The sequence below is a fragment of the Phoca vitulina genome, unplaced genomic scaffold, assembly GCF_004348235.1.
Source record: "Phoca vitulina isolate PV1807 unplaced genomic scaffold, GSC_HSeal_1.0 scaffold43, whole genome shotgun sequence".
Classification (NCBI taxonomy): Eukaryota; Metazoa; Chordata; class Mammalia; order Carnivora; family Phocidae; genus Phoca; species Phoca vitulina.
This window is the reverse complement of record NW_022589746.1, coordinates 13,313,542-13,336,063: the sequence shown is the minus strand read 5'-3', so window position 1 is coordinate 13,336,063 and position 22,522 is coordinate 13,313,542. Positions and strand designations below refer to the sequence as shown.

The following is a 22,522-nucleotide window of genomic DNA, read 5'->3' as shown; positions in this document are numbered from 1 at the left end:
CTATGCTTGCAGAGGAACATCTGTGTTTACATCAGTGAATGTCAAAGAGGCACAAAAGAGAAATGGCTAAATACAATTAAAGAGGTAGAATCGGAGTATGCTGTGGCATTTAAGAGCAAAAAGGAGACCAAACAACATGACTGAGAGCCAGAAAATGGATAACCGCACTGAAATGAAAATAAAAGCCAACTCCAACAATCAAGAAAAATCTTTGCACTCTGCCAGTGCATCTGCATGCCTGGTGTGTTCCCTTTTCTCACCCTCCAAACCTACTGCTTATTTAGAAAAATGAAGAGGAAGAGTGGCATGGGGAGATGAGCAGTGACAGGAGATCATTCTTCTTTCAGCCTGATTACTTTCCTGAGTATCACAACTGCTTTAACTCCTTAACGAAATATGAAGTATACAGTATCTATGGTAGAAAACTGGAGATGAACGATTTAGCAAAAGCACATTAGAGGAAAACACCCCTCCCCACCCCACAGGTTGCCACAGAGAACTTCAAAGTACTAAGTCCATATTTTTATAATACTATTAAGTGAGCCTTTCTATAGATGAAGCCATAATGGAAAAAGTTGATTGACTTGACTACATAAAACTTAAAATTTTACATAAAAGAATAGTAAGCCAATTTTTTAAATAAAATAGGTAAATAGGAGCACCTGGGTGGCTCAGTCGGTTGGGCATCTGCCTTCGGCTCAAGTCATGATCCCAGGGTCTTGGGATTGAGCCCCACAATGGGCTTCCTCTCCCCCCTGCTCGTGCTCATGTGCGTGCACTCTCTTGCTCTCTCTCTCTCTCTCTCTCTCACATGTGTGCTCTCAAAATCTTTTTTAAAAGTAGGGAAATAAAAAAACTATTCTTAAATTATGATAGAAAATTTTAATTAAGTTTGGTCATCTAAGTTTTTGATAATATCTATCATTTCCTTTGGGGGTATTATACACACCTCTTAACAGCCATGCAAAATAAATGGTAGTTAAGTATAGTTAAGCTGGGAGTGTGAAGGAGAGAGGAGTATTATTTACTCATTCAGCTTCATGAGTGTACAACCTGTGAAACAGTATAGGGTCCAATCTTAGAAGATGCCAGGAGCAGTGGTTGGTTTAACCAAATGCTTGGTTTAATACTATGCTGTCATGGTCTTGACATTTAAAAAAAATTTTTTTTAAAGGAGCCCTCAATCTTCATTTGTCTTTGGGCTCTGCAAATTGTGTACTGGTCCCATCCATACTCTGCTATAAATTACCTATCTACAAAATAAGTTTTGTGCCAAAGAAGAATACCAAAATGCTTAGAAGTTTATAGCCTAGAAGAAATTTAGTAGTCAGATTATAATAAAGAGATTGAGACACATGGTAGAGATGAAGCTCCAGCAAGGAAAACATTACTTTTTGGTGGACTGAGGTTAGTATCTGTGGAAGAGGCAGCTTTGGGTTGGATCTTAAAAAAAAAATAAGATTTGAACACTGATGGGAAGAACAAAGAACAGGACACAGAGGCAGTGAGCCATCTAAAAGCACGGGGACTGAGGGACTGGCTGGGCACAGGGACCTGTTGGGTTTGCCCGTGGCAAGAAGACCCCAGGCTGGGAGAGCAGGCGGAGGTGGCTATGGGAGAGCTTTGAATATCCAGCCAATGAGGCTGGGCATAATTCAAGAGCTGCCAGGTGCCATGGGAGGGTTAGCGAGCACCCAGGTAGCCAGAGTCATCATTTAGGAAGATGAGAGCCGGCCCCAGGCAATGCTGGTCCCCGCGTCCCCTCTTTGGGCTCCCAGCCCAGGGCCGCCTTCACAAATGACATGGACCTGATGCTTTCCCGAGTGGCTGGAGGGCAAGCGACAGTCCATGCCTACCTCTCATCCTACCAGTTAGACGTCACCTGCTCTAAACTGGCCAAGTAGATGTGTTCCCACACTCTGGACAACCAACCTTTACTGTTTCAGGTCTGAACTGTCAGAGCAGATAACCAATGTACGCAGCTCTGAAAATACAACAGAAATGAAAGCATATGCACGCTCAATTAGAAGAGTAACACCACCACCACCACCACAGTGAGACTTCATCGCCTCATCTAGTGCCTCTAAAAAGGTTTCTGTGGGTCATGGGAGACAGCATGGACACTTATCCCATTTTCTTGAGAAAAGAAAACTATGGAAGCTGAAACCTACATCCCAAGTGCCCAACGCTTAGGTACGTGCGACAGAGAACAGTCTCTGCCCTACAGGCAAGGATTTTATCAATTACCAGTTGGGATCTTTCTCTGTTAGGGCTGCATCAGAAGAAATCAGTAACTTGCACTTTGAATTTGGATTTTTTAAGTTTTTATTTCTTCAGTCTCTCTCTTGGTCTCTCTATTCTCTATTCCCCCACACCCATACCAATATATATACATATTTATCGACATACTCACACAAATATAGACCTGTACACACCCACGCACACGTGGCACCTGAGTAATTTCCTTGCAAACTATACCAAACTCCAAACAGAAACTTGCATTTCTACTTCTAAGGGTTTCATCCAATAACGTTCCAGAAAAATCCCAACCCCCTACTGATAGTTATATTTTAATACATTATTACTTGATATTGAATTAGAATTTTATTGTCCCTTTAGCAGGAATATAAAGAAATATGTGGAAATGAAAAATGTATAAAGAATCAGGAAATAAATTACATAAAATACTCAAGTAAAGACTATTAAAACTGCATAAGAAAATGCAACAGATACCTGTCATGATGTATCACTGAAATGAAATGGGATTTAGCTTTAGCTACAGTGAAACCATTTCTTCACCAAAAAAAATATGAAATGAAAAAGCCAGTTTAATATTCTAGCTCTGAAAAATGAGATCATAAGTGACACTACACCACTTCTTTAGCAAACCATCTGTATATCACTATTTAAGAATGGTTCAGCTTTCAAAAGAAAAAAAAACACACACAAAATAACTACTTTTTGGAAAAAAGTCAATATTCTTTTAAATGGTAAAATAATGTGTTTTCTTTAAAGTTAGCTTAGAGACAAAGAAAGGCATTTCAGTGAATATCAGCGTATTCCTCAGGAATGAAAAGCTGTTTTCTTATTCGAATTCCCATGCTATACTGAATTATGATAATATATGATATCAAGAAAAGCTTTTGATATTTCAGAACTAAAACATAAAACAAATTTAATTTGGGAAATTAAACTCAGGATTAAAGGATAATGAGCTTCATCTTGGAACTTTTCCATCTTAGTCATCTGACCTTTAACATGGAATTTTACACGAGAGGATTTAATCAGAAGAGGTGCGCCAGACACATTAACTGATAAATAGTTAGGGATGGACTCCATTCCCCTTTTCATTCAAATTCTCCTTTGTTTCTCTGAGCGTCACTCCTCCATGAGAATGTTCAGTGAAACTCTCAAGTTCTGACTTATTCACCTATCATGGAAATTGGTACCAGAAACAGAAAGAAGCCCGTCCAAAATCTTGTGCTTCCACAAATCTGTAGGCTATTCAGCCTAAGATGAAGGCAAAGGCCTTCCCTGGGCTGCATGTCCAAGAAGAGGGTTGAATAAACAATGAGCACCCTCGGAAGAAGGAAATAAAGCATCCTACCTTTTTAAAAATTCCATATACTCGGTATGCTTGATGAGTCCTGTCCTCATCATGATTGTTTGAAAACATTGTCGATCAATGGCCCAGAGTTTCACATTTACAAGAGCTGGAGAAGAGGGGGAAAAAAAAAAACAGGAAAAAAAAATTAGACAATTTCAACTGTGAACCACATCATGCAGAAGAGGGATTCAGGACAGTTACAGAGATGATGAGCCCTCATTTACACTTGATACCATTGTGCTATCCTGTTTTGTTAAGGAGGCAAGTATTCTTACAGGCAAAATGTAGTTCATAATTTTCCATCTAGTGTTATTGCCTAATAGGAAGATTCTTGTTGCTCTTCTGTCCTTAAGGGATGGGAATGCCTAAGTACACACTGAAAAAATTTAGTACTTTCAAGACTATCTGTGAACAAAATCACATAGAGAGAAAGATTCACAATAACACTCCCTGGTAATTACCTGGGATGGTGTTCATGACTCAAATGATCACATCTTCATTGTAAAAGGTAGAGATGAAAACTCAATCTTCAGGCTTAGGGGTGAATTTAACAGAATAGAAATAATTGCACAATGATTTCTACATGAAACTCATTTTTGCAAATTGTAACCTGTGCCCAAAGTTGTCCTGTGAAGTTCTACCAGGTATGTTTGTTGAATTTTAATTTCTAGTCTCTTATGTACACGGTCTTTGACAATAATAGTGTTGAAATGGAATACCACAGAAGTTTAGCATTTCATCTATTAAGAAACAAGTTTTGGAAAAAGATGCTAGAGGGTAACAGAATGATATAGAAGATATACTTAGGTTTTAAAAGAACACACTAAAAGTCTCTGTAACAGAATCTGTGTGCTGGGCATACAAGACGCTTATTGTACTATGCTCTCTGTTTTTATGTATGTTTGCAAATTTTCACAATAGAAAATATTTTAGGTTAGCACACAAATGAAGAAAGCCAATTCAGAGATCGTACCCATGGGGGTTGGGGTAAGTAAGGACTATGCAGGGGTTGGAGCCAGACAAGGGAGAAGAGACAGTTTATAGTTTAATGAGCTGAACGTGGAAATATTGAAGAGGACAATTCTCTCACTAAGCCCACTGAATGTAATGGATGGAGATCTGGGGGTAGGGGACAGGGGCAGAGTATTAGACTGCAGGTGTGACACATGGGGAGGGGCTATGAGTAACACAGAGCAACGGAGGGAAAGATGAGAAGGGAAATACCGTGCTCTAGCGTAAAGCCCTATCTTTGAATCTTATCTAATTTTTCCTCGCAGAATTGTTCGAAGCTAAGAAACTAGAACATGACTTCTCCCTTAGCCTGCTCTTTATTGGAGAATAAAACGTGCTCAGTTAATGAGAAAATGAACAAAGCATCAAAGGCTGATGTGCACATGGCTCTATGCCAAGCAACCTTTAAAAATGAACCATCATCCGAAACAAAGCTCCTGGCACAGGCACTCCCCAGCTACATTTTAGTTTTTCGGCTGAATCCAGGCTTCTTTCCAGAACACCTGTTCACTTGAGACAAACCCTAAGACCGGATGACATGACCACGAAGGATTGCCAATTTAGGATTCACCAGAAGGAGAGTCTTTTAGAAATGACAGGAGCTGAGCTAGGGGAGAGACAGAGGAGGGGAGAGCACAAGGGCAGGCCTGGGAGGGGGCCTGGGCTGGGGAGTCCAGGCAGGGATACCACAGACTGAAAAGGGGGAGATCTGCAGGGTTGCTCCATATTTTCTTTTATTTATTTGAGAGAGAGAGAGAAAGAGAGAGAGAGAGAGAGCGCACACAAGCAGGGGGAATGACAGGCAGAGGGAGAGGGGGAAGCAGACTCCCCACTGAGCAGGAAGCCCGATGTGGGGCTCGATCCCAGGACCCTGAGCTCATGACCTGAGCCGAAGGCAGACGTTTTACCCACTGAGCCACCCAGGTGCTCTGGGGCTGCTCCATAATTTGAGAGCAAGTTGCTGCAGGGGAACCTGGAAACCAGATATAGGAAGCAGGGATTCATGTGGCTAGAGATCTTAAAACAAAGGGAAGAACCAGAATTTAAGAATGTACCACAGATATATCAAAAGTGTTTGAATGCTTACAAGAAAAAAAAAAAAAACCCAATTCTATATTCATCATCATTCTTAACTGTTCCTAGGTATTTCCAGTATACAAAGTCTTCCTCCAAAGGATAAATTAGGATACACCAATTTTACTTCAAAAATAGTGGCAATGCAAATAGTTGTACTCTCAAATATATACATCTTGCCCTGTACCTCAAAGGTCTAGTTGGAGGCAGGTTTAAGGGAACTCAAGCATGCATGCATGAGACGGCTCTACCCTGCAGACACACTTCACCAGCATCCCCCCAGCAGCAGTATATAAAAATTTCTATTACAGGCTCTTACACCGACAGATAGGATCACAGCGATAGCTGATAAAGACTAATCTCAGAGGGGCATAAATTGGCTTCAAAAGCACCCGAGTCAAGCAGAAAACAGACCAACACTGCCAAATAACACTTTCTGTAAAAACCGGAAGGCAGAGCAGGAATAGGATGGAAATGGAGAAAAACGGTTCTGGTCATGTGTTGCGTGCACAGTTTCAAACAAGGAGTGGTAAGTACCAAGCAGAGGTCATGGCACTCAGGAGTTAAGTGAGGAGGGCCGGGGGTGTGTGGGGGTGTCCACACACACACACACACACACACACACGAGCACATGTGTTGTGACCAAATTTTCTGCAACAGTTTGAGTCTGAGTTCACACTTGGAGGCCAGGCTCTGTCCCTGGTCCCTCCTGATGAGCCAGGTTTCTGCCCTATCTGTGTCGCTATCTAGAGCATGTTACCAATATTGTTCACGATGTCCGCTATGTCTAGATCATGTTTCCTCAAGTAAGTTGGTATGTTACTCCCAGAGAAAAGTCCAGGTCTCATTTCTTAGAACTTCTCCCCACTCAAGAAATTAGTTTTTCATTTGCTAAGCATTGGGTCTATCCGTTAATTAATGTAATTTATGTACCTAAAGTTCACCTAAGGAAAAAGTAAGCCTAGGTGGACTCTAATGTTACATTAATTCAGTTTAGATATTTTAATCAGGGCTCATAATCCATGTATTGAAAAATGAGCTCTAAAAATAAGTTCACAGAATCTAATAATTTCATTTTATCTTCTGATTCCCATTTACATGGGCTATTGGAATGTCTCTAAGTAAAACTGTTTCAGATATTTTGCGTGATAATGAACATGGCTTGATGAGATTGCGAATTTTCCATGACCTTGGGCGAGATGCCAAAACCTTTTCTGTATTCAGCCAATATACCTATTAGTCAAGTCAGCATTTCACAGGTGGGCAAGCATGACTAATAATCACCTCGCCTATTGTTATCAAGAATGCGGTTATATTTGAGTTGTGATTAATGTCTTGCTTCCTCAACAGCCCGCTGGAGCGTAAGTCTGGTGCTTTCATACCTTACAGACCATTTGAAAAAATTAAAAAACAAAACAAAACAATCTTTCCATGTACCTTTGATTTTAAGTGGTGTATTAATCTCTGTAGGGAGTAGTCACTTGACAAAGTTCCTGTGATTTTCATCATGATTACAGTTGTTGAACATGTAAGTCTCAAGGGCATTAGGCAGATGAAGTGTTGGGAACGAAGCTTCCTTTTTGTTCAAGTATGTATCTAAAATTCTCTGCTGAAACAGTGATCATTTCTTCAGTTAAAGGCCACATTGAACTCAGAGGAAAACAGGCCAATTCCCATTCCTCTGAGATCTCTAAGCGTAGGAGTCCATCAAGAACACATTCAACACAGGCCACGGTTGGCCTGGAATTTGCCTGACACTAAGATACTACTGAGGGGGAGCCGCGAAACTGTGCTAGACTCTCATCACAAATCTGTCGGCTTAAATTCTATTGGGGAATCCACCCGCTGTGCAATTCAAATTTTGGACGAATACTGAGAAAGCATGTGTGGGTATACAACACTTACAGTCTCAATATTTATTCAGCCCATATTTATTTTATACCAATCTAGCCAACACTGGTGCTATATATAAGGGATAGAAAGCAAACATATAGCTCCTGCCTTTAAGCACCTTGTGATCTAGAACAGAGGCCAACAAACTGTGGTCCGTGCCAGACCGGGCTCATGGTCAGTTTTTATACAGCACGCCAGCTATGAATGGGTTTTGTATTCTTAAATGGCTGAAATTCTTAAAAAGAAAAATATTTCCTGACACATGAGAATTCTAGGAAAGAAATTTCGGTGCCCATAAAACATCTGATTAGAACACAGCCAAGCCCATTTGTTTCCATATTGTCTCTGATGGAATGGAGTCGTTTCGACAGATAGTACCTGGCCCCTTGCAGGAAACACTTGCTGTCTCCTCGTCTCCCATAATCGAACAGCCCATCAAGATGGAGTACCAGCGGTGAGAAGTGAGTACACAGCTAAGGCCTCCCAGACTCCCCTGCTCCCTGTGGGGAAGAGCTGATTCAAGGCACTGCAGAAGACCATCTCCTAAGCCACGGTTCTTCACCTGGTGCTATGGACGGAATAGGTCTCCCCCAAATTCAAAAGTTAAAGGCTTAATCTCCATCGTGATGGTACTTCCAGACAGGGCCTATGGGAGGTACATCAAGTTCTGGTAATAATTCCAACGGGGCAGGGTTTGGGGGGGGGTTCCCCACACCAACAAGCAACTCTGAGGACACCAGTTTGATGTTCTACAATTCAACTCAATTCTGACACTATCTACCCAGAGGTGGCATCAGACTCTGAAGTTAAGTTTCATTCTTGAAAAATTGCCTCCCCTCCTCCTACCCTGAGAGGCCAGTTGACAGCCCCTGTACTTGCCAATAAGGACATGGAGAGATGTAGAACACCATTAAACGTTAGGGAAGTGCAAATCAAAACCTCAATGAGATACTACTTCACACCCATTAGATGTGAACACATTAGAACTCTCGTGCATTGTTGGTGGGAATGGGCAATGTTGGAGACACCATGGAAAATGGTAGAGCAGTTCCTTAAAAAAAAAAAAATAAACATAGACTTAGCATAGGATCCAACAATCCTGCATCTAGATATACACCCCAAGTAACTGAAAACAGGGACATGCATATTTATTCGTACACTAATGTTCAAAGCAGCATTATTCACCATAGTTAAAAGGTTGAAACAACCCAAACACCCTTCAAAGGATGAATGGATATCTGAGATGTGGCCCATATATACAATGGAAGATTATCCAGCCTTATGAAAGGAATGAAAATATGATACATGCTACATCATGGGCGAACACTGAAAATGTCCTACTAAGTGAAATAAGCCAGACACAGAAAGACAAGCACTGCATGATTCCATTGCCATGAGGTACCTAGAATCATCTGATTTGTAGAGACAGCAAGGAGAATCATGGTTACCAGGCTGGGGCAGGGCATAGGGAAGTGGTGCTTGATGGGGACAGTTTCAGTTCTGGATGAGGCAAAATTCCCTCAGATGGACAGTGGTAAGGGTTACACAACAATATGAATGTACTTAATGGCACTGAATTGCACTTAAAAATGGTTAGAGTATGTTATAGGTTATGTATATTTTACCACAATGCACAAAAAGTTGATCAACGGATTTACTTTGCTAGATTAGTAAATTCAACATGTTTCAGGTTTTGTTTGGTTTTTAATTTTCCTTGAGACACTCACCAATAAAGAAACTGACATTTGGTATTTCCAAGACAGAGTTTAAATTCCATACGCAGACCTAGTGGCATTTCCCAAGTCTCCCCGCCCTCAAGCTTGCCCACACCCTTCACGTTAATGCCTATCTGCCCCAGGCCCCTGCTCATGCTGATGCTGATCCCTGAAACGAGAGGGACCCTCTACCCGCTTGTCTCCTAAAACACTCATTCATCCCTGCAAGGCTCAGCTCGAAGTTATTTCTATTCTTTTCCCTTTTCAGACATTTCCAAGTATTTTGCAAGCTTGTTTATATTTCCTTAGTCCTTGATAATTTGAATATGTGCTGATGAATAGGATAGCCACTAACTACACGTGGTCATGGAGTCCTTAAAATAAGGCTAATGGAAATTGAAATGTGCTGTGTCAATTACACACAGAATTTGGAAGACTATGAAAAGGGAACATAAAATGTCTTATAATTTTATATTGATTACATGTTAAAATAAAAATATTTGATGTACTAAGTAAAAATGTACTCTAAAAATTACACCTGTTTCTTTTTGCTTTTTACTTTTTTTGTAGGCTGGTGCATGATGCGACATGAGTATCAGGTGTACAACATAGTGATTCAACTTCTCTATATGTTATGCTGTGTTCACACATGTTGTTACCATCTGTTACCATATTAATGACATTACAGTATCAGTGATGATATTCCCTGTGTTGTACCCCTCATTCCCAGGACTTCTTCATTCCATTACAGGAAGCCTATACCTCCCTCCCCATTCACCCCTTTTACCCAACCCTGCCCTTCTCCCCTCTGGTAACCGTTAATTTTTTCTCTGTACTTATAGGTCTGATTCTGCTTGTTTATCCATTTGTTTGTTTGGGTTTTTTGTTTTTAGAGTTATGAGCAGAATCATATGGTATTTGTCTCAATCTGACTTATTTCACTTAGTAGGATACCTGCTAGGTCCACCCATGTTGTCACAAATTGCAAGATCTCATCCTTTCTTAAGGCTGAATATTTCATTTTATCTTTTAAATGTGATTACCAGAAAATTTGACATTACATATATTGCTCACATCACATTTCTGTCCATACTGCTCTAGAACAGTAATACTCTATCATTTCTTCACGTTTTTCTTGTTCTGTAAGATGGCACAAATTAAGAGCTCACCAAGTATTTTCCAAATTGAATTTTGTGTGTGTGCGTGCATGTGCCGAACATTCTGTCCAAATAAAATCCATGTCTATCCTTCTACTTCATAGGAAAATCAACAGAGACCATCATAGTCCCTATGGGGAGAACCTGTTTTAAGTGTGAGCTATGTCTGCCTGTCTTTCTCCTGCAGTGAACATTAGTATTCTGACAAGGATTCAAGTAACTTTTTCTTCCCCATGTCAGCCCCTGTCTGCAAGAAACATTTTCAGAAAATAGGTGGATCTCATTTGAAACTTTCCATTGATCCATACTTTGTCTAAATGGACTGGAAGCTTCTGGGGGCTCTGTGCCTGAGGAAGGCCAAGGAAAGGGGTCACGAGCTCACCCTAGAACTTCACCTTCCACATTTGAGAGTGCCAGCTCATACCATAAAGGTGCTTTACTGCAGACTCAAGGGCTCCCAGAAGCTTTATTTTACCACCACCCCCATCCCCCAATGCTTAAATCATCTGTGATCCCTCAGATACATAAAGGGACACATCAGAGGCTTGGAGAGGGTCCATGGAGCCCACAACTGCTTCCAACATTAAGGCATATGTTAGCCTGAAGTCAAATTCCAACTGCCAGAATGTTCTGAGACAAATGCTTCATAATCAGAAAAGGCCATTTGCTGTGTCCAATGCATCTGGAACACAATGAAGCCTCCATTGTGCAAACCTGCCTCACCATGAGTATGGGGGTGATATTGTAAACTTTCTTGCCTAGATTATATCCTATGAAGATAATGGATTGTCAAGTTGAATACTGCAGATCATCATCATCATTATCAACTTAGACAAATCATTAGCAGTGTCGCCATGATGTTCATGTACTTGAAAGGATGTCGTGTAGCAGCTACCTCAATGAAACCAAGAGAACTGGCTTAGAATTTTCTAAATTCTGTTCAACTTTATAACTTGTACTAAGCAAGTGGTAAGGCCAAGTGGTGACTTTTGGAAAATATGGAAACATTAGCTATCACTAGGATTTTAACATTTATTTTACTGTCAAATGTTAAGGATACTGCAAGGACCAAGTGAATGCTGATATTTTTAATACAGATAGGATACTAATGAGGATTATTTTCAGGACCATTGTTGAACATTTACTCTAGGACATAAGAACTTGATGTCTGTTGCATTGATTTCAGTTTATCCTATATTTGTTGTGTGATCTATTCTTATTCCCTTTCTATAAATAGGGGAACAGATTAGGTTACTGCCTAATCTAGGTTACTGCCCAGTCACATGTCATTATTAGTAGGGCCCTTTCATTCCGACTCGAAAGCCTGGGTTCTTTTTATGGACACGTGCATGCTTCTGAAACCGGGGTAAGAATATCTGTGTTTCTCACTCCATTTTTCTGTCCCATTTAACCACCCTACACATGGTCATTAAATACTCAGGAAGCCAAAAGAACAAGAGGGAATATACTTTTCAGTTGGTTAATAATGGAAGTGGGGAGGACTTCAATGTCTGCAGAATTCTAGCCATATCTCCCTGGTTGTTGACAGAAGCCCGTAAACACTAAAACCTAGGAGCGGATGAGTAACAGGTTCTGGGGGTGCAAAGCTGCGAGTGGGGGGCTGTGGAGGCAGGGAATTCCCCAAGTGTCCCAGTCTTCCCCCATGCAGTCCTTGTTCCCAATACGCTGTATCATCTTACATCTGTCAAACCAAAGGGCAATTACTTAGAAACCCGTAGACACCTAGCTCAATAAAATTCGGTAGTGGGGCCTGGGGGTTGCAAGGGAGGGTGTAGGAATACCTAAGCAAATAAACAAACCTGAGGTCATCTGAAACAACTGTGATATGAAGCAAGGGCCAGGTATGGTGGGGGAAAGAGCAGGAAGAAATGGGGAATGAGCCCCTACAAAACAGGTGGCTTTCTGCGTAACTCAGATCCAAATAGGGACCAAGAGAGAAGATGGGGGGCAGAAGACCCACCAGTATAGTAGAGTTGTAGAAGACTAAAATGCTACTAGTTCTGTCTAGTGAAGACTAGTAAAGATCACACTATCGTTCTGTGAGCTACTTGCAGAGAAACAATGAAGGAAGGGAGAAGCAATCCAGTCATTGCTGGACCTTTCTAAATAACCATCCTCATCCTGTCACTCCATGCACAAAACATTCAATGGCTCCCTACCGCCAATAAAGCAAAACACCTCCATCCTTGCATTTAATCCCTATTTCGTGCAAAGTACCTTCCCAGTTTCATCTCATACAATCCCTTAAACCTATCTTTTGTTTCATCCATTGATTCTAACGTCTAGCTTCCAAACACACCCTTCCTTTCCCTGCTTTCAAGTCTTGGTTCCAATTATTTTTCTCTACTTATGACAATCCTAGCAGCCCTCCAAGTCCCAGTTCAAAGATCACTTTCTCCATGAAGACTTTCCAGTTCACCCTGGCTAGAAATCAGTTAGTCAATCAGTGTGAGTGTATGAGTGAGTGTGTGTGTGTGTGTATGAGTGTGAGTGAGTGTGTGTGTGTGAGTGTGTGTGTGAGTGTGTGTGTGAGTGTGTGTCACAGCCTCCTGATTGTGCCTCCTGGCTCTGCCTTGCTTCACAGGTATTCACATATAGGATTTACATCACACACCAGTCTTATTGTGAGGTCTTCACAGTACCCAACAAAGGCTGTAGGGTAAATTAGCGACTAGGTTTTAAGGGGGATACAATCTGGAGAAAAGATGAAGCCTCAGAGGATATTCAGTCTGTATAAGAGGGAAAACTCAGTAACTCTCCTAAAAGATTTGATGGGTTTATTAGACATTGAGTAAATTCAAAGGAGCGGTTTATAAGAGAATTAAGGGCTGGTCTGAAATCACGAGCTAGGAGACCATTTCTGGAAACATTCCACATTTGCATTTACAGAGACCTTTCCACATGCCAAGAACTCTACTAGGTACCAGTGACAACAATGAACAAAACAGACCTTGTTCTCAGGCACCTCCTTGCTGCAGAAAGTGAACTTGACCTTTCCTCCTTATTTACACACCCACCTCTGTATTATTCCACCTTATGCTAATAGCGTTAATTGCTCCATCTCAAGCCAAATTTGAACCAACCCACCATGTACTGTTTCTGGTGGACTAAGCGGCAATTCCTTCTGACTTGTCCAGGACAGAACTACACCAGTAATTAGAATTCACAGCGTTGGTGATTAAGACTCAATGTAAAGACAGAAGGAGTATCAGATGAAGAAGCTTCCCATCGCAGGAAGTGTTCTGGTAGACTTGCTAGAATGGGGGGAGAAAAGATTCCTGAATCAGACAAGGTGAATTGGAGGGGCAGCTGGGTGGCTCAGTCGGTTAAGCATCTGCCTTTGGCTCAGGTCATGATCTCCATGTCCTGGGATCCAGTCTCACTGGGCAAGGAGCCCACTTCTCCCTTTTGCCTGCTTGTGTTCTGACAAATAAAATCTTAAAAAAAAAGAAGAAGAAGAAGAAGAAGAAGAAGAAGAAGGTGAATTGGATCACCTCAAAGGAGCAACTGAACCAGGACACTTTACAGCAGCTAATAGATCCCTACGGAGAGCAGAGAGGCCTAGATCTGCATGAAGTACAGGCTGATAGTTATCTTGAGACAACAGCTCTCCCCCATATGGGGTATTGTACAAAAGGATGGTAGTTTAGGGATAGGCAGGTGTCTAGAAAAAGGGTGGTACCATTTGTTGGCTTTAACGAGGGAAATGGCGTCTCAGTCAATGCTTTATGCACAAACTTCAAGACTCAGGAACATGGAGAGGGGGACAAAAAAAAAAAAAAAAAAAGCATGGGAGAGCAGTCTGGAGAGTGAAAACCAGCCATCTGGAGACTGGCTTGTGTGAGTATCTTTACACTACAGAGGAACTGCAGGGCCTGAGACAAGTAGTTTAGGCTTTCATCAGACTATTTTAGGAAACAGATAATAACATGTGCCTCGTGAAACCGTTTTCAGATGGGAGTCATAACCTTGCGTAGATGCGCAGCATGATATCGGGCACCTAAGATGTCCTTCACTCATGGATGTCCTTCTGTGATGTTACCATCTTATAAATACACAAGAAACAGAACCCTGTAGGGTACTGACAAGGATTCTCTTTCAACTTTCTCAGAATGCAAAGTGTTGAGCAGTCATGAAGTTGGCTCACGACCTCTGAATAATAAAAAGAAACATCACCTGCTGGATTGCGCACGGGTTTAGGCAGGCGTCCAGGTTAAGAGGGAAATTAAGGTAAGACAGAGTGTTAATACAGTGTCAAAGACAAGAAGGCTGGCTTTCAGCAGCACAGAGTACTTTGAAAGCTAGAAGGTGGTCTTGTTCATCTTTCTAGCCGCAGTGCCATGTACTCCCAGGTCCTGACACATGGCAAAAAGCCAATCAGTGTTGGCCAAATGAGTAACTCCTACATATTCCTGCCTGACACTTTTAGGTACAAAGGTCTCATGACTCTTCATTTCTGGACAGTTCTTAATTCTACTATAAAAAAAAAGCCTTCTGTGATTTAATGGAAGTCAGAGCCCAGAAAAATTCTAGAATTGAATGTTATTGAACAGATGGCTGTGACCCTTTAGTAAAGGAAAAAGAGGCTGGGTAGCCATTGCACTTTAACGAGGATCAATTTCAATGAGCTTTTTCATGTGTAGAGGGCCCAGAGCACATCAATGAGCCTCCAAACATGGCACATTTGGGGCCTCAAGCATAAGCTTCCTTCTCTGGCAAGTTACTGAGCTGGTTTTGCTGACAGCTCTTAGGGTGACAATTTCCTACAGGTTGGCACATTTTCAACAGTGTGCCTAATTCAAAAATATCAGCACATAGTTGGTAAATGTCACTGCACATCTGTGCATAACAACAGATTTTAAGCCTGGAATCTCATTAAGGAAATGGGTATTACATCTGTAAGTCCTCTCATCAGTTTGATGGGCTGCATCCCTAAACACTACGCCAGCATGTTGAAAACACAGGCTTACATATTTGCTGGAATGCAAGTAAACATCTTTGAGAAGTTACACTAATAACTTTCCCTTACAAGTTGAACTATGGGACTTAAACTCAGAAATCAAGTCTCCCAAAAGAAGGGCTTCCCTTTTCCCAGTCCATTCTTATAACCTACTGTTTCTCTTTTGCAAACAGTGTGTCTATATGCTAGAAGCCATACATTTGGTGTATTTTTAATTAATCTTATTTCTTGAGGGGGAAAAGAAATGAAGCTTTAAGATTCTAGGTCTATTAGCCCCCTGCTGTATGTCCCTTACAGAGCTCACTGTTGATGGGCTTCAAAAGCTTCCCATTTTCCTCATATACCTCTCCATCACCTGAGTTCATTGCCACCTGAAGGCTAGACTCAGCCATAATTTATGATCTCTTTCAAGTCCTCACATAAATATGAAAACCAACGCTTCTGTCTAGGTCCCATTAAGAAAGTATATGACATAGCTGGTTAAAAACAAACAAACTAACAAAAAAATAGAGGCAGGGCTCCTGGGTGGCTGAGTCAGTTAAGCATCCGACTCTTGCTTTCAGCTCAGGTCATGATCTCAGGGTCGTGGAATCGAGCCGTGCGTCGGACTCCATGGCGGGTATGGAGTCTGCTTAAGAATCTCCCCCACCCTCTGCCCCTCCCCACTTTCTCCCACTCTAAAAAGCAAAACAAAACAAACAAAAAAACAGAGGCAATACTACTTCACATTTTTTGCTAGGCACTGGTAGGCTTTGAAATAGAAGGTCTCTTTTGGCCCATCTCCTCTTCAATTATGTGTAATTGTCTAAGTCTGACAGAATTTTGGAAAACCTCATCAGGAAAGGGAGCTCTCGGTCTCCTCCACTCCAGATGAAGTAGATGACATCAAGAAATGTCAAGTGAGCTCAGCTGTTTTACATTTTCAAAACTGTCTACTCTGGCATATTAGGAGAATGACATTTTCCTTCTTGTGATGTTGCTCGTCTGGAAGTCGCATCGTGTGGCAAAGAAAACGGATCAGCAACAACAATTAGCAAAACCAGTTTCAGTAGACCTGAATACAGAGGTTGGCTTGGCTATTACACAATATAGAAACTGATAGTTCTTATATGTTCACAGATAAAAGCAGTGGTATCACCTGTATTTTACAATAGGATGATTGGTTTCTTCAGGATAAAGAAAAATCTGGATTTCTAGAAGGAAGATCCTCCACTTAAACACACTAAACTCTCTCCCTTCTCTTGTGTGAAGCATCATTTTCACACAGTGGCACCAACTGTGAACGCATGGGAGGGATATTCAGAGTGCAGCCTGGCAACCCAATGAGCTGCCCCTGGTCAGCAGAATCGTGCCAACTCCTTTGGCAAATAATGGCAGACAAAGCGTAGCCTATTACTTGCTTACGCGCCATTTAAGGATGTATATTAACTAAAAGGGGGTGAAGATTGGTGTGAAGGTATGCAGCCGAGTCACTTCTCAACGCCTGAGCCTAACCACAGCTGGGGCTGTAAGGGCTGAGCCAGCCAGCAAGAGCTCTTCCTCGGGGAATCACCACGCTGGGTAACTCCATCCCGGCGCCCCAACACCACCCTACTCTCTGTATTCCTCCTCCTCCTTTCCTCTCTTCTGAGTCTGTGATCAATCAAGTCACATTTGTGCATAAGCTAGACCCTGAGTCTGGTCCCTGTCTGGAGGCCCAGAAGGAATCCTAAACTCCTTACAAATTGCTAATTCTGTCATGATCACTGGACAAACTCACATACTCATAATACACACAGATTAAAATCTTTAAGCCATTTGAATAGAAATGTATGGTTTTCAGACAACTTCCCTATAAGTGGTTCTAATTTTTGAAACAATACTTAAACAAGTTATAATTTCATCAGTTAAAACAAAAAACAAAAACAAGGTACAGAGATATTGAGTGGTTTTATAAAGATAATCCAGCCAGGTGGTGACAGCTATGGAAGTCATCTTCCCAAGATCCTGCAGGGGCATTCTCAATCCACATAGCACATAAGTTCAACCACCATGACCAGAAATATTCAGATCAATGTGGTACTCATTTAAGGTTTGCATTTTTCAAACTAAGCTTGAAATGCATTGCATTTATATATATACATATATTAAATGTATATATACATTTATATATATTACTTCTATATAAACTGCCTAATATCTGATACATTTCTAGTTGACTTGATCTAGTTCTTGAAAGTTACTTCTGAATGGTTAAAGATTTCAAGGCACTGAGTAGAAATATTTAGAAGAACTGATAAAGAGAAGTATTAAAATCATAAGTGAGGCTTAAATGTGTAAGTTATTTGTCCCACCAGTAAATATTTAGGAAATAAAAAATGCCAGGTACTGTATATATTATGGCAAACAATACAGATACATTTCCTGTCTTCTAGGAGCTTACGGTAGTTAAGTGGAGGACAGTAAACCAGGAAACACCACTGGGGTGTGGTGAGTGCCAGGCTTACCCGGCAGGCTCACAAGGTATGTGGGGAGCCTCTATCAGACTCATCTAATCCAGCCCAGGGACAGAAAACAGTTCCCTGAGCAAAGAGAGCTTACAATGAGGTCTGGAGAAGGATAATTTGTCCCAGTGAAGAAAGGAAAGTCTGGTCAAATCCTTGATCTAATGAAGCAAAACTTGACTGGACAACTTTCAAAATATGAGGTGCCTGGGTGGCTCAGTCGGTGAAGCATCCAACTCTTGGTTTCGGCTCAGGTCCTGATCTCAGGGTCCTGGGATTGAGCCCAGTGTTGGGCTCCCTGCTCAGCAGGGAGTCTGCTTGAGGATTCTCTCTCCCTCCACTCTCATGCTTGTGCATGCACCCTCTCAGTTAAATAAATCTTTAAGAATCCCATTTCTTCCTTCCTTTCATTCAACTCCATCCCCAGAATAGACACCCTTTATTCAGCTCAAGGTCATAAATTCCTGAAACACAATGCAATGTATCTCTACTCCTCTCCACTCAGTTCAGAAACAACAAATACATCAGCCTAGATGGCTGTCGATTTTTAGAATTTTATAGAATCTAGCCATGATGGTAGGCCTCAGACAAAAATCCAGTATCAAGGGGCCCCTGGGTGGCTCAGTCGTTAAGCGTCTGCCTTCGGCTCAGGTCATGATCCCGGGGTCCTGGGATCGAGCCCCGAATCGAGCTCCCTGCTTGGCGGGAAGCCTGCTTCTCCCTCTCCCACTCCCCCTGCTTGTGTTCCCTCCCTCACTGTCTCTTTCTCTCTCTCTGTCAAAATAAATAAAATCTTAAAAAAAAAAAAAATCCAGTATCAAGAAACTCTCCACCTTTTGACTTCATGGATTCACTCCATTCTGATACTCCACTAGCAATTACACCCACGTATCCTGACACTATCATCAGGTGCAGACTTCTAGGAATTTCAAACCTATTTTCTTAGGTATAATTAATACCACCTACTTTAAGGACGTAGCAAACCCTGAGAAATGGAGACAGTCCAGCTCAGACTCCATAACCCACGTGTTACAACTGCTTAAAAACACATTACCGCATTGTGAAGATAAAACAGTTATCATCTTAACGTAACTATCAGCCTGTTTATCCACATTGGCTAAATGAGCCATCCACAAATCATTGACCGAAGGAGCCAGCGCGCTTTTTCTGTCCTATGCCCTCATCAGTGAGTTTATGTTTCTAAACATGGCAGGAGCATATGTTGTCTGTTCCGATACACATGCATGGAACATAGCATCTGGTTGACAATAGCCATCTACTGGAGAGCGACCCAGGTCATGTAGACTCCGACATGGAGCATGCTCAGTTGGGAGAAAAATCGACAGAACCAGCCTTGGTCTTGAATGTTCCTTGTGTGTTGTTTCCACCCGGTACTGCCCCACAGAAACTTGAAATCGTCACTCTAAATCAGTTACACAACAAAGAGGCATTGATCAGTCATAGGTTGCATTTACTAGGTCTTAGGAGTCCAATTTCACCCTTGTGATTTTCTTTTTCCTGACTCTTCCAGCTTCCCTGGCCAGTGTTCTTACGCAATGGTTTTCCCTTCCTTATTTTCCAATCAGGAAACAGTGACAAAGAGAAATAAAAACATGCCATGGAAGTGGAGAGACGCACACGCAAAGGAAAACTTTGGCAACTGAAGACCCGAGTTTGTAACCGAAGGCACCACTATCCTTCTCCTTCCCTCTTGTGCACTGGTTACCCTTCACCTATTGTTACAGTCAATTCTTTTTAGGGCATGAATGAAAAATACCAAGAAGAAATGAAAGAGCAACTTCTGAGGAGAACCTGAGATTGCCGCCAATGTGTTTATGTACAAATGATCAAATTACGATTTTATGGCTTAAGGAGGAAAAGAAAACAACAACCCCAGTGAGCAACCTGGATTCTAAGACATGTGAAGAGCATTTATTTTCATTAGTCATGGTCTTCACACTAACTGCTCGGTCACAAGTCCGCCTTCTTCCATCCATAACACACTTGTCCTTTCAATAATGAAAGGGGAGAGGAGAGACAAAAAAGAATGGTTTTTATTCCAAAAGCTATGACCGATTTTAAAGCTAAATTATTGGCCGTCTAATTGATGCTAACAAAACTATACAGTCAGATCCTGACTTGGGAAATTGGTCCTTATTTCATCAGGAAAGCAAGCTTGGTCCTGTAATCGTATTCTCAGGCAGATGCCTGAATACAGCACAGGAGAGAAGGGTAGGCTGCCGGACGGAGAGGCAGACAGCCCCCCATAACCTATCCCAAGCTCCGGGGTACATGCACAGCTCAGTCAGGCTGCTCCAGGAGCTGGCAAAGCTGCTAGGACCTTAGGACTTGTGCCAGATGTAAGATACAGCAGCACAGATTCAAAATAAAAACAAAAACCAAACAACTCTTCTACTTTTTCTAGAAATGTCCCAAGATAAAACAGTTCATTCTTCCTGGTAAAGAGTTGTTCTGTTTTTCTGTTTTTTAAGCTTTGAAGACAACCAACCTATGCTTCCATTTAAGAGCACCAGAGCACACATTAGCCGATGCTGTAAATCAGATCGGGGTGCAGTGCCCACGGGCTGCACAGAAATGTCAGTGGGGGAAAGGCCTCCCGCGGGCAGTTTGCAAGAAAGCTACTCCTCTGCACGTCAGGCATGGCGGGAGAGAAGGAAGGGTGGAAGGACGCCATCCTGCACGCACGGCATGCATTTACTCGATTGGGCATCACCAGAAACACATCTTGGGGCACCAGAGGATGACTGCTGTGGGCATGGGAAGTCAGAAGCTTGTCCAAGGGCAACTTCAGCCAGAATGCGGGGAAAACACGCCAGACAACCCAGCAAAGGCAGGCCTTTCAGCGCGGAGTGTTACAAGTAGCAACCAAACACAATGAAACGTCCAAAGGGATGCAGAGTTAGCCAAGGGAGAAACACCACGGAGGAAACACCAGAGCCAACCCTTTCCAAAGAACGCGCCCCTTCGAGAAGATGGTTTCACTCACCCCGCCTTCTGCAGGAAGCTGTGCTCCCAGGCTTAGGACGGCGGCTTCTTTCCAATGAAGCTAAAGTTCACACCAATCACAGGTCTTTCTACACATTTATAAACTGTCCCACTTACAAAACCAAGGAACCATACCTTTTCAGGAAGGCTCTGAGGCAAAGTAGAGCTTACAATGTTCAAAGAGTGTGTGATACCAGAGGAACTAAGGCCCCAGTTCTCAAACCTCAAAGGGCGTGGAACCACCTAGAAGCTTTTTAAAGAGATTGCTGGGCTCCGCCCCCAAGGGGTCTTGGTGAGGACCCAAGAATTTACATACCTAGCAATTCTCAGGTGGTGCTAATGGACTTCGCTGGTCCAGGCACCACATTTCAAGAATGATTGGTCAAAAACTAATGATGTAATGTACAGTGATTAACATAACATAATAAAATTAAATTAAAAAAAAGAATGATTGGTCTAGAAAAAAGGACTACCTTCACATCTAGGCTTATGACTGGACCACGAGGAGCAAGAACAAAGAAAGAAGCGTATATACTTTAATGCTTTTTTGACATATTCAAAACCTGTAGGGGGCAGGTTTTATGCCTAAATCAGGAGGCAATTTAATTGGGGTAGAATACTGAATTGTTGGTTTTGTTTGTTTTTTCCCATAATAGATTAGTTCTATAAGTAAGGGCCTTAGATCCGTGCTTTGCAAACTTAAATGTGTATGAGAATCACCTGGCGACCTTGTTAAAATGTAGGTTCTGATTCTAGAGTGGTCCCTAGAGTGAGCCTTTCTGGCAAGTGCCCAGGTGATTCTAATGCTGCTGGTCCAGGGACCTCACTTTAAATAACAATGTCTCACCAGTTTGTAATGAGAAGCAATAGAGCCCAGTGGGTCTAGAGTTAAGCCCTAGGAGCCCAGCTGCCCGGATCCAAATCCAACCTCTGTCACTCACTAGCTGTGTGAGTTAGGCAAGTTACTTAACTTCCCTGTGGCTCAGTTTCATCTTCAAAATTAGATTAAAGAGGGGCGCCTGGGTGGTGCAGTCAGTCAAGTGGTGGATTCTTGGTTGCGGCTCAGGTCATGATCTCAGGATTCTGAGATCGAGCCCCAAGTAGGGCTCAGTGCTGAGTGCCACAGAGTCTGCTGAAGTTTCTCTCTCCCTCTCCCTCTGCCCCTCCCCACCCCCTCCGTGCGCACATGAGCTCTCTCTAGAATAAATAAATCTTTAAAAGAAAATAAAATTAGATTAATGAGAGAACCTACCTACAGTGCTGTGAAGATAAACAGGTCAATATGTGTCACGCAGAGCACTTGGCACGGGTAGAACAGAGAAAGGGAGACGATTTGCTTTTATTAGACCTAGTTGTATATTTCCTTTTTATAGTTTCTTTACAAGTGGTTAAAGTTAAGCAGTTCTTGCTTAGGATGGGAGGTAAGTGTCTAAGTTTAAATATTTGACTAGACAGAATTCTTTGTCTGCTGGTTGCTATTACATTGTTTACATTTCTTTTTTTTTAGCATTGTTTACATTTCTTAAGGCTGCACAGTCCTGTCCCTGAAGATTTCAATGAGCCTTTTTTTTTTCCTTGCACCCAAGGCAGTACTG

General features: G+C 41.9%; 1 protein-coding gene across 2 annotated transcripts in view; it reads right to left on the bottom strand.

The window, feature by feature from the left end:
* Positions 1 to 22,522, bottom strand: part of PRKG1 (protein kinase cGMP-dependent 1) — a 1,214,718-nt gene that overhangs the window by 442,885 nt on the left and 749,311 nt on the right. For both annotated transcript variants that reach the window (XM_032430422.1, XM_032430421.1), the window contains exon 4: positions 3,608 to 3,713. In XM_032430422.1, coding sequence (XP_032286313.1) covers positions 3,608 to 3,713 — 106 coding nt within the window. The remainder of the gene's footprint in view (positions 1 to 3,607; positions 3,714 to 22,522) is intronic.